The 12868-nt window shown below is 41.0% G+C and overlaps 1 protein-coding gene across 5 annotated transcripts in view; it reads left to right on the top strand.

The window, feature by feature from the left end:
* Positions 1-12868, top strand: part of dlgap4b (discs, large (Drosophila) homolog-associated protein 4b) — a 152204-nt gene that overhangs the window by 113257 nt on the left and 26079 nt on the right. For all 5 annotated transcript variants that reach the window (XM_072684597.1, XM_072684600.1, XM_072684599.1 and 2 more), the window contains 2 exons: positions 1160-1310; positions 4033-4297. In XM_072684597.1, coding sequence (XP_072540698.1) covers positions 1160-1310; positions 4033-4297 — 416 coding nt within the window. The remainder of the gene's footprint in view (positions 1-1159; positions 1311-4032; positions 4298-12868) is intronic.

Here is a 12868-nt window from a genome sequence, read left to right on the forward strand (position 1 = left end):
GAGGAGCCTGTCTGACCAGCAGACTGACTGCAGCTCCTCACTGAGCACACTGGGAGGCGCCACACCACTATTCTGCAGAGCTCCATTCATACCGAGACCAGGGTCTGTTTTCATCTCAGAGTAGGAGTACTGATCCAAGATTATAGAAGATCCAAAGAAGATCTACTGATATGAGCCCTTAGTGCCCTTATAAGACCTGGACTGGAACACTGTACTCCCACTATGAGATGATAAATAATATTGGCTCTGGGTTCTACAACTCTTGGGTGGCTTTCCCCATTGACCTGGGCTTTAGATAGGATGGAGCCAGGGCTATTCTTTTGACCAGTAATGATAAGAGTTTAAGATGAGTAAAACAAAACGAGAGGGGAAAGCCTCTTTAGAGTCTGTGGCCTTCACTCAAGCTCGCCCCAAACGCTAAGCACCCTTCTTACCGGACAATGACAGGAATCGGCTCTGTTCTGGATGGTCATTGTCTTTGTCACTTCAATTCGATTGGACAGTTCCCTGATCTGTTTAATCTAATTGAAAATAAGCTTGCTCTGATCTTGCTCTGGACCTTAGAATCGTCGGAGTTTTGCCGGGTATCTAAATGCTGCTTGCTCATCCAAGGCACCAGTCTAATGCATAATTAGGGTGGTGTGAATGAACTGATGGGTTGATGAATGAATACATGGGTGTGTAGAAAAGCAGAGGTGATGAATAGACATTCTAGAGCTAAATAGAATTCTTTATACATCATTGCATATAGCTTTACTCATGGCTAATCTGTTTCCATTTGCTTGGTGTATAAAAGAGAACTCAGATCTTGAAGTTTCGAAACTTACCCAGGACTAGTGGGTCAAAATGTTCTTCTCTGTTGTTTTTGTTCCCTTCCCTTCTTATCTCTACTCATCTGTACATATCCCCCATCTATTATCTTATTTCCTTTCTTATCCCATCAATTCTTTTTTTCTTCTCATTTCACTTCCTTTTTTTATCTATATATTTTTTTCTTCTTACCTCTCCTCCTCTCTGCTCTGCTCTTCTCCTCTCTGCCTTTCATATCTGACCTCTTTATATAATTTCATCTTCTCTCCTCATCTCTTCTCCTCTTACTTCTCTCCTCATCTTCTCTCTCCTCTTCTATCTTCCTCTTTCTTATCTCTCCTTTTTCCAGTTGTCTTCCATCTCTGCGCGAGTTCTCGGGTAATCGCAGTCTGGATAATCTGGACTGTATAGGTTCAGGAAGCTCACCGTTCCCTCGCTGGGATGACGATGACTTCAGCCAAAGTTGCAGCACGCTTGGACGCAACAGCTGCATCAGCCAGGTTAGCCCATCTTCCCATGTCTTAGTGTACAGCTAGCACAGGATATCTACAGTTGCAATCAAAATGATTTAAATTCCATTGCAAATCAGGTTTATTAGCAAATGTTTATAAACTTTCAGTGGTTTGCAATAAACCAATCACACAGGACTAGCTTAACACAACTAATATAACAAGTGCCTTCTCCAAATTCAGCACAAAATCCATTAAAAGAGCACATAATTGCAAATCAGGTGGCAAATCAAGGGCTTCTTTAGTTGCATCAGAGATAAAGCATAACAAATACCTGGAATGGCTAGGACTTTGTTGTCTGTGATGTTTAATTGAAATGTTAGAAAATGGCAAGGTCAAGAGAGTTGTCCGGAGTTCAGAGAAGAGACCACTTCCACAAACAAGGAAATAGATACACATATACTAAAAGGATACATCTCCTAGAGATACAGTTAGAAGCATAGCTGCCACCAGATTCTTGAGAAAGCGGGTGGTCAAAAACCCTCAAGTGACGGATTTGGTCTCAAGCAGGATTTGGTCTCCATGTCTAAACATGAGTACACTCAAGAAAGCTCAAGAAAATGCAGCTTATGCCTTCTGTGATGAAGCTGAAGCTTAGGCATCATTGGACCTTCCAACAGGACAGTGATTGCAAGCATACCCCAAAGTCCACCAAAGCTTGGTTTCAGAAGAAGTCCTGGAAGATTTTGGATTAGCTGTCACAGGCACCTGATTTGAAACCAATAGACAATCTGGGATTAGAAGAAGACTGTTGCAGCACACAAACCCAAAAACATTAGTAAACTGGAGGCCACCACTCATGAGGAATGTGGTAAGATTCTTCAGGAACGTTGCCAGGAGCTGGTGGCTGGCTACATGTTACGTTTGCAGCAGGTCATAACAGCAGAAGGGTACTCTACTAAGTACTAAAGGCACTTGAATAACTGAGGCTGCAGTCTTCTTTAAAAGTGCCATTTTGTGTTGCATTTTGAGAAAGCTTGTTCTATTTGTTGTGTTGAGCTATTTAAATTGGTCTTGGTTGATTGGTTTATGGTGAGCAGCTGAAAGTTTGTAAATTTTGCTAATACACCTTATTTACAATGGGAGTTGAATAAATCTGATTGTAACTGTATGTGTGTCTAGGTTAGAAATGCGTACACTAGCTACTGTTCAAAAAGGCATTTTCAAACAAAAATACTCGAGGCACACAATTCATATTGGAGTATAATTTGAATGTATGAGAATGTTAGCAATGGTTTCTTAGCCATCTTAGTTTGTCTGAACATTCAGATTTAATAACAAGGTATTAGCTGTATTCATTTATGAAAGCACTGCCAATCTGCGTTTTTATTTTCCAGTAAAACAGTTCATTAAAAACTATTTGTCACACCAACATTGTTCATGTATTTCCCTAGTTAAGTGACTGGCCCTTAACTGGGCCATTTAAGTCAATCAGAAAGTTTTTAGGGGGAAAAAAAGCTTTAAAAAAATCCCTATTCTAAATGCGTGCCATGGGCTCCTGAGATTTGGTGTCATTTCTATCTCGCTCCACTCTTCTCTGTCTCTTACCACTTCACCCAAGTGACAAATGATCAATTACAGCTCTGAAAGAAGGGCTCTGTTGTAATAAATTAAGCCCAGTTAAATGTAATGGCTTTGGCTGCTAATGCTGAACACTGACATGTTTGAATGACACTGGTCCTGAGAGGATCCTATTCATTCACCTTCAAAGTCACTGCGGCTATTAGCCCACATTCAGTGGGCCCATAAAGCTGATCTGTCTAGAATGTAAAGTATATACAGCGTGAGTCACTGCCACTACTTCATTCATAGAGCTGCAGTCTCTCTCTCTCTCTCTACTGTTAATGCATGACAGTTTTACTGCTTTACTGCACTCACACCAGCTGCTCTGCACAGGTGGATGTCATATCTCACACACACACACACACTTAAAATTCCTCTCAGCTGTGCTTTTTTGACAGGGACAGTTTATTTAATATACTTGTATGTTAAGAGTAGAGTATGTTACTGAAGGGCAGCGTTCATAAGGCTACAAGTGTGCAAAATCTGTAAAACACAGAACATGTAGCGACTGAAGAAGCAAATGCTGAAGTTAAATCTATGGAGAATTCCAGACAGCAGTTTATAAATTCCAAAAAATCACAAAAACTCCAGAAAAGAGAGGACGTATGGTCACCCTAATGAAATGTTTATGAATGTATAATGTAGCCTGAAAAATGCTGCTTTTTAGTAAAGTGCTTTGAATTTACGTAATTCAAAAATATCTTCTTCCGGGTACAATTTACTCAGCTAGTTAACATCCAACCCCAAAAGGGTCCACATGTAGGACCACTATTCAGTCCCATACTTTATGCGAGGAACTGCATACCTTATTAATTCGTAGTATTGGATAATTCATAGTTGTTACCTAATAAAAAAGGCCTAAAGTTCAAAGGGTTAATAGTATTGTTTAGGATTGTGTAGGCTGTAGTTTTATTGCCCCTGTGACACCTGTCAGAGTGATTAACTGAGCACACCCCTTACCCCTCCTCACCAAACAAACATGGTCAGTAGTGTTAGTCCAAAGCATTCAGTCAGTCACAGACTGACTCAGTCTCTGAAGCTGCTGACCACCATGCAACACTGTGCACCTCGGTTTGTACAGCCCAACTTGGCAACCCATAAAAACTGCTCTAATCTAGCAACTCGGATCAGCCTATCTCTGTCCCACCAGGTGCGGGATTCGGACATTAACCAACGCTACGGAGAAGAGTCATGTTCGGAGTCGGTGTTTGGAGATACACACCCGCACACCCGCTCTCACTCCCGGGCAGACGAGCTTCCGGACTTGCCCACACCCACATGCTTCCGTTCCCGTAGCCATAGTTACCTCCGCGCCATCCAAGCGGGCTGTTCCCAAGATGACGACACGGCATCAGTGGATTCAGATTCCCCGCCTCCCACTGCAACAACCGTCCGCACGTACAGCACCAGCACCGGTGAGTACATGCTTCAGGAGAAGATGACCCCTAAGTTCACAAAATGTCTAGGGTGGGCAGCTCTTGCAAATCGACACCGCAACTCCTGCTCAGCACATCTGACCTCACTAATCAAGGAGCAGAGTGAGGGTACAGAGAACCCTACACAAGAGAACCGTAGTGCAGATCAGATATGAAATGCCTTTCCTGAGTAAATGTTTGGCCTGCGTGGACATGGCAGCAAGTGTGTGACTTTGGGTAGCCAGCCTTGATTGTTTGTTTAACTGCCTCAAAACGAGAGACGGGCGAAATCAACCAAGGTTAAGTCATCCTGAGCTCCTCGGCTTAATTTACAAGCTAGCTAGATAACGGAAGCTAATCTACAATGAATCACAATTCTGCCTAAGAGGACACAACCGTCACATGTCTAACTAAGGTTAGCTCTTCATGGTTTTGTAATCATCTGTGGGCAGCACAGATTTCTACTGGCTATCCGTCCCCACACCCCATGCTCAAATTGGCACTGCGCATGTGCACAAACACTCAGTACACAAATCAAGTAGCAACAATGGACGTTGTGAACATCGAATGCCTTAGCTTATGCCTAAGGTGCTGCATAACATACCGATGAAAAGTCTAGCATGTTTTTTGTATTTTTCCACCTAGGTTGATGTGTCCTTTGACATGTTTCTTGACTTTGCTTATCCAGAGGACAGAGTGATCTCTGATGCACATATGTAAACATAGTGTAGGGAAAGAGGGATTGGTTGGGTGAAACAGTAACTGCGGAAAGGTTTGTTGAGCCGTGGCAACAATACCAATGCTTTTTTAATCTTTCATCCAGGAGAAGCATGACGGAGTACAAAAAGATAAAATTTTTTAATTCGTTTTTCCTCCACAAGGACAAAGACAGTTTACATACAGTGAAGCTGCAAGCTACATTTATGTGGAGATGGAAAACTTAGGTCCAGAAAGTAAAAAAAAAAAAAAAAAAAGCCCAGCATTTATTCGGTTTTTGTGCAGTAAATTGTTCTCTAATGTCTAAAAAGGTATGTGACTTTGGCGATGGTGAAAAATTGCCCACATGTGGTTTTACACATCTATTTACAATCCTATGATCCGGCCCTTGAACAAATCAGGATGATTTTTCTTTTATGGTGGGCCCATGAATAATTTCATAAGCTCTGCTCTGATTGAATGGTTTACATGGAAGCACAGCAATGGATCACACAGGAATCACATAACATAGAAAAGCATAAGATCACATAGTGAGAGGAACCAAGACTTAAAAGGGGCCACCCCCCTCTGAATGACACTGCATAGCACAACAAATGACAGAACAACAAGAATAAATATTGACAAGACAATAGTAAATTAAATGTTACCACATAATGCTGCTGTCCTATCGGCACAGTGTGTGATTAGCTAGCTGAGGAGATAGTAAAGCCGGTCATCTAGGGTTAGCATTTAGCCTACCCACTCACTTCCTCAGCTTTTGTTTGCTTGCGCACTGCTTTTGGCTCCCCTTCCCTGGACACTGGCATCAGGGAAAGCCTCGGTCACAAGGGCTGGTTTACATAGCAACCCATATTCTGAGATCTAGCACAGTCAGTGTTGGTAATATGTATGATCTTCAGAGCTACTAATGCACATCCTGGAAGTGATTTAGAACAAAAAAGTAAAGGAAAAAAATCACATCCTTCACACTGTTGCAAAACACCCTATTCCACCCTCTTTCCACACCTCTTCCACCCTCTTTTCACACCTCATCCACCCTCTTTTACTTATCTGAGATTTGTTTTTGAAGGAGGACATGTGTTTGTGGTTCACAGTATATCACTCCCATGCAAAACTCTCATTATTTAACTATGCCACTAATACCACTTTCCTTTGGAGGACACTTTTTTAAGTAAATGCACATACATTTTTTTATTTTTGTCCCCAACAGGCTTGTGATGGTGAAGATAATGACAGCATACCTCTGAAACATCATCTTGTACACTTGCAGCAGTTGAATGTAACAGGATGTGTGATGCTGTACCAGGGTTTACAAACAGTTTGATTGATCTTTGCAGCGGAGCCAGAATTCCTTCTAGACCCTTTATGAGGATGAGCAAAAAGGCTGCTAAAATTGTTTGTCCACTTGATATTTCAGTAAAACGTAACCTTTTCAAAATGGTAAAATCAAACAAAAAGTTTTTAAATTGTTAGAAATGTCCAAATCCTGTCCCAACTCTGTGTTTAGGTAGCTTAAACAGATGATGCTGATGTAAATTTTTAGATGAACTTGATTTAGATGAACTTGATGTTAAAGTAATGGTGTTTTACAATATCATAAGGATATTGTGTGGCACTCATATTGTCTGAAAATATATTTATGAGATAATACATATAGCATGCCCTTAATGTCATCTTAATAGTAGTAAGGTTTTGATGTAATATTTTGGGGATTTCTGTAATTTGGGGGATTCTTTTAATGGCATTCTTTTTAAGAGCAGGTCATCATTCATTTCGGAAATCCTGTCTGAATGGGCATCTGTTTGGGCCAAGTGGTAGATCTTCTGTGCTCTAAAATGTGTATCAAGTATGGAAGGAAAACACTGAAACCTTTATCATGAGCTGTGAAGGTGCTCAGACCAGAAATACTTAAATCAGCTGGAACATCAGGGGTCACAGTGTGGCAGCTCAGTGGTAGCTTGTGAAATCTGCGCAGAGTATCTAATAAATCTGTGGTGAAGCTGAAACTTGTCTGACTGAAATGCAGTGGTGTATATTTGAAAAAGTGACCATGCCAACAATATATATTGTGTGTTGAATGTGACAGTATACCTTATTACTGAATATAGCTGTTTATTGAATATCACAGTATACCTTATTTCTGAATATTACTGTCTCGCAAAAACCTTGTATCTCCATTTTTGCTGTTGTTTACTTTTTGACATAATGTGAATCCGCCAGGTGTTCTATACTGTCACAGAAGTTCATGATGAATATATCAACTGAAATGCTCCAAAATGACTTAAAATGGAATAAAATCTTTTACATTGACTTCCTTCTTGAAAGCTAAGGTTTTTTTCTTTTCCAGTAAAGTTGCCATTTTGAAGAGACATGGGCAAATGACTGCATAGCTTTCTTGTGACTCCATGAGACAGACATACACCACATGTGAGATGATGTGCATCATGCATACACTATATGTCCAAATGTTTGTGGACACCCTATCCAATAAATGCATTCAGCTATTTTAGGTTGCACCCATTGCTGACACAGACGTGCAAATGCACACACACACACACACACACTGCTTGTCTAGTCCCTATATAGAAGAACTGTCAACAGAATACGACTCCCTGGAACAAATAAACCTAAAATGAACCTATGGGCACCATGCATAATGCCAGGTGTGGGCTAGAGGGCCAGGTGTGGGCTGTGGAGCAGTAGAACTGTGTTCTCTGGAATGATGGTGCTCCATCCAATACTGATGAGATGGGCTGCTGATCATCCAACACCCTGGCCTCACTAACATGTGTCGCTGAATGCAATCAAATTCTCAAAGAAATCTTCCAAATCTATTAGAAACCTTAACTGAACATTAGAGACAGTTACAAAGCAGGACAAACCCTTGATTTCAGAAGAAACACTGAATGCCCCAATACTTTTATCCATGTAGTGTATGTCAACCATGGATCTCCATATGGACTAGAGATGGTCTGTCCTGTCTGGAAGTCTGGAATTGCAGGCACAATTCTGCATGAAAAAAAATCAGAGGGAACTGTGTGCGTGTGTGTGTGTGTACGTGAGCAAGACCATGAGGAAGATAGCACTAACACTGAGTCTGTATCAGGTGTGATAATATCCAGCGTATTGAGAAAACGGACCCCTCAGTTAAATGTAAATTTCCCCACGTGAGTATTTTTGTCTTTTCCGTCCTGCCACTCCTCCCTTCTCCCCCTCCCTAAATCCCAGTGTCTGCTCGCACTGTTTGCATCAGACAGGGGCGGGAGCCAAACGATGTTGCAAGGCTGTTGCATGATTGGCTTTGACGGGAGGCCACTCGCGTTATAGACCAATTAGAAACGCGAAGCTCAGTGATTGACAGCGCCTGTACCCAATGGCTGTGCTCTGAGGCACCGCTTCCCTAAACAATACTCCAATGCACAATACAGAAGGCGTTTCTCCGGATCCTTTCTTTCCGCGACGTGGACCACGACACAGGCTGCCTTACTACACATTCATTTAGCTTTCAGCTCGTTTAATGGACGTTTACTGATGAAACTGACTTAGAAATGATGTTTTAGCGCAGCTCGACAGACGCTGTTTCACCATCAGAGCAAGTGAAGACTCATTGCTTTGTAACGGGATGCGGGATGTGTGATGGGTCGTGAGGAGGTAAATACAGGATCTTCTTCCATTTATTTAAGATTCAGCTCTTGTTTAATATCGTGGGCGTGTTTCGGTCTCGTGTTAATGAGGGCTGGGGTCGTTTTCTCGGCTGCTGTTCGTCATGGATGCTGCCAGCAGCACCCTCTGCTCGCCCATGCTTTTCCTTTCTGTCTTGCCTAGCCCACCCTCACACACTCACACACCCTCACACACTCTCACACACACCTCTGAATGACTGGAAGTCCGTAGAAATAAATCCGCACCATTTCTCCGGTTTGTTGTGAGACAAGCACCTCGATGTTGATTGGCTGAAGGCGAAGCCGGTGGGGAGCTCTGTTCTCATTGGCCTGTGCTCTGAAAGGTAGCAGTGTACCTGATTCAGGTGTGTAGGTCGATTCCACACCCAGAACTTTTCAGTTTATTAAAACAATAATATTAATATAAAAACAACAACAACATACCTTTGTGGGTGTGTCCTAATATATATTATTAAGTTGCTTATATTTATAGTCGTTTTTCCTGTTTCCAGACTATAAATGATAACAGCAGGCCGTTAGACTGTATTCTGTAAATTCTAACATTTTGTTTTAAAATAAAAAAAAAAAGTTTAGAATAAAAAATAATTTCTGGATGTTTTTTATTTAGTTTGCCAGTACTAAATCAACACTGTAAATGTGACATTTAATCTTGCGAGTGTTGATTAAACACTGGCAAATATGCTGTGTGTTCAAAATTATTGTCACAGAGTGTACCTTACTGACGTTTTCATGATTTTTACCTCTGATATTTGCCTTAAATAATTGGAAAAACAGTTAAATGCAGTTTTGTAGACCTAACTTGGAAGTATTTTTTTATATATTTATATTTATATTTATATATATATATATATACATAGATGGCTTATTACCTGTACAAGGCAACGAAATGCAGTTATCATCTACCAAAAGTGCAAGAACCAAATGTGCAATAAAGATGAGAAGGAATGTGAATATATCTGTGGTAAATATGTTAAATAGATATGTTCAAATTGTTTATATATATATATATATATATATATATATATATATATAAAATATAATTAGGTACGTATTGTTTTATTTCCTCAGAATCTGAAACGGTTTAGTCTGTGGGCAGTTCAGGGAAGCGGGCAGCTACTTTGGCAGAGCATGTGCACGCTCGTGCGAGCCTCAAGTTCAACGAGGTAGTGTAAAGGGGGAGCGAGAGGGAACGCCCCCTCCAAAAACCACACCCCCCCACATCCGCTTCCAATACACTTTGTCAGATCCCAGTGAGCTCTGTGCAGTTTTCTCATTGTGTCTTTCCGCTTCTGGCATCATTCCCCAGTTCACTTAATGAAGAGAAATCACACAGGGTAAGTGTGTAGTCCTTTACACTGCAGTATCACACCTGTAGGTTACAGAAAGCGAAAACCTGATGACAGACAAGACAAGGGCTAGATTATGAGTGTATATATGTGTATCTATGTGTATGTGTGTGTGTGTGTGCGCGCTGTAGTTGCCCATGTGCTTTGGACCATGAACTTGTAGTGAAAGTGTCAGAATTGAGGTTCACACCAAGTTCTTATTTTGTTGTGGTTGTTTGTAGCAGGTTGAATAGGTGCAGTGTGTAAGCCGTGGAGTCTCTGTGTGTATTGCGTCCCTGGGGCAACTGAAGCCGTTCTTTGTTTATGAGCAAACAATACACCCTTCTATTACTGGCTCAGGAATGCTTTGCAGAAGCATTTTCATACACTACCTTCCTGACTATAGACTTGTGGCTGCTGGCCTAATTTCTGGCTTTGTTTAATAGAGTTATTCACAGATTGACAGAAAACCTGCGTTCAGAAAAAATAAGGAATCTTAAATATTAATAATAACAGTTATTGTTATTATTCTATACGTTATATACTGCATTTCAAACAGTAGCTAGGAAAAATAACTTACTACTACTTAAGGTTTAACGGTAGATAGTTACAGGAGTAAATACATGAAGGGTTCCAGAGAAAGGCGGCAGCAACACTGAATGGCCTGCCATTCACAGTGGGCCGCCTGAACCTGGGGACAGCACGAAGTGTCAGAGGACCTTCATTTATTAGACAGAACAAATGGATGAAGTGGTTCAGATAGATAAGTAGGTGCAAGGCCGTGCAAGGCTTTGAAGGTTAGCGGCAGAATTTGCTAATGCACACACACTGTTCCTGGTAGCCATTGTAACTGATGAAGCACAGGGGTGAAGTGAGCAGGTCTGTTGTTGGTACCTAAGACTTTAGCTGCAGAATTTTAAAAGTACAATACAGGGCAGAGCGATTTTGAGGGTAGACCACATATATGAGAGTTGCAGTAGTCAATTAATTAGTAATATATTTGCTCAAATAAACGGCACCGTACTTGCTCAGTACTGTTTGCACCTTTTACCGGAACTACTTTTGCAAGGAGCTTAACTAGTTGCATCAGCATCCAAATATTTTCTTTTTAAAGTAGCCTACGTGTCACATTTATTGACATTTGCAGATAAAATCGGTTCCTCTGAGGAGTATCTTTAGCCCTATCTGACTGTCGCTTCTCTGGACTGTCTTTGTGCGCCAGGTGCACTTACCTTTAATACAAGTCCAACAGTTCAATTATTAAGTGGTCTCTCCATTTTTATAGCTTTGTTATAGAGCTTCTGTGCAGAGGACAGAAGGGTGTTTGCCATTCTCTAAACTGTAAGGAGTATACAACCAAGTACACTGTTATACAGCATTTAAGTTTAAGCATTTAAGCAACATTGAGTTTTGGCCTTCAGGATGAAAAAAGCTTTTTATTTAAAAGGACGAAGAGCATCTTGTTTTCCAGGCACGTCTCAGACTGTAAGCGGACTAAGACAGCAAAACACTTTGCTAAGTGGGATTCTAAAATCTGTTCTCCAAACTCTGTTTTCTTCACACTGCTTATTCTGTGAGGAAAGTGTGAAGATGCATGTCTATGGCAACGGGCACTGTCCAAAAGTCTTCTCCTGAAATGTAGACGCTCTCCGAGAATAGCAGAAGTGCTTCTCCTTCACTACCTACGCTCCTGCTTCTAGAAGGCATTGGCTGTAGAGATGGGTGCTTAAATAAGGTAGTTCACTGGTTTGAGGCTGCACAAAAAATAAATAATAAAGCAGACTCTTCACAGCTCCAGAGCATTGTGCATAATTGTGAATGGAGGTAGGTAATACTGCTGTTACTGTACTTATAGTCTATCTTTGCCAGGTCATCCACAAACATGACACAGATTAACTTCAGAATTAGACTTTTTTTATAGTGGTTCCAAGCTTTTACATGGGTCTAAATTAGGGTTGTGAGATATGACCTCATCAGAGTATCATGATTGATTGAACATTTTATCTCAATTACTGGTAATGGAATTCTATAAGCTGCCCCACGTTGCTTTGTACCGCACACTGTATTGTGCAGAGTTAACAAGATGACGTTGATTAGAGGTTCTGAATGTCAGTTTCAGTGGATTTGTGATTAATTGGCCAGTCCTAGTGTAAACTGTATAGGCTGTTGCATAGATTGCTTCTATATGTGCTAAACTAGGCTGGAATACAGGCTATGTCTTATTGAAGAGACTGGTAAGAATATGAAGTTAGGCCAAAATGCTGTAGTTGAGCATTGATTTAATGCTTCATGTTGCACCTTGTTATTTTTTCTTCCCTTTATTCCACCAAGGCAAGGGAGGCTAATAATTATCTAGAGATTTGTTTTTTCCAAAGTGATGCTGGCATTTTCAAGTGCCATTTACATCCCTGGCAGAATAAATTAACAGGGGAAGAATACACTCAAACCATCTGAGCTGAAGATTAGCATTTAATTAGTATTTCTTTCAGTTTGACTGTGTTTCCAAGCAGATGGTGTGGGTGAGCACTTTTTGTCAAAAATAGATAGGGACAGTGTAGTTTGTGTGGGAAGGAGGCTGTGTAAGGGCGGCACAGTGCCAGCAATTGTTTTTCTTGGTTTTTCTACTCATGGACCGAATGAGTTGGCAGAGCCTTACCAGTGTTAAGTTGCAGAGCTGAGAGAGTCTCATGGAAAAAAAAGCATAGCGTGATGAATTAAGAACTTCATACAGACTATCGCAAGGGATGGATTAGGGGGAAGAAAACAGAGAGAAGAACATAATCCATGAAAAGGAATGAGCAGAAAAGGCCTACCCTCGGGTAAAGAATGGAGGGAAAGTAAGTAAA

The sequence above is a fragment of the Salminus brasiliensis genome, chromosome 7 (genome assembly GCF_030463535.1).
Source record: "Salminus brasiliensis chromosome 7, fSalBra1.hap2, whole genome shotgun sequence".
NCBI lineage: Eukaryota > Metazoa > Chordata > Actinopteri > Characiformes > Bryconidae > Salminus > Salminus brasiliensis.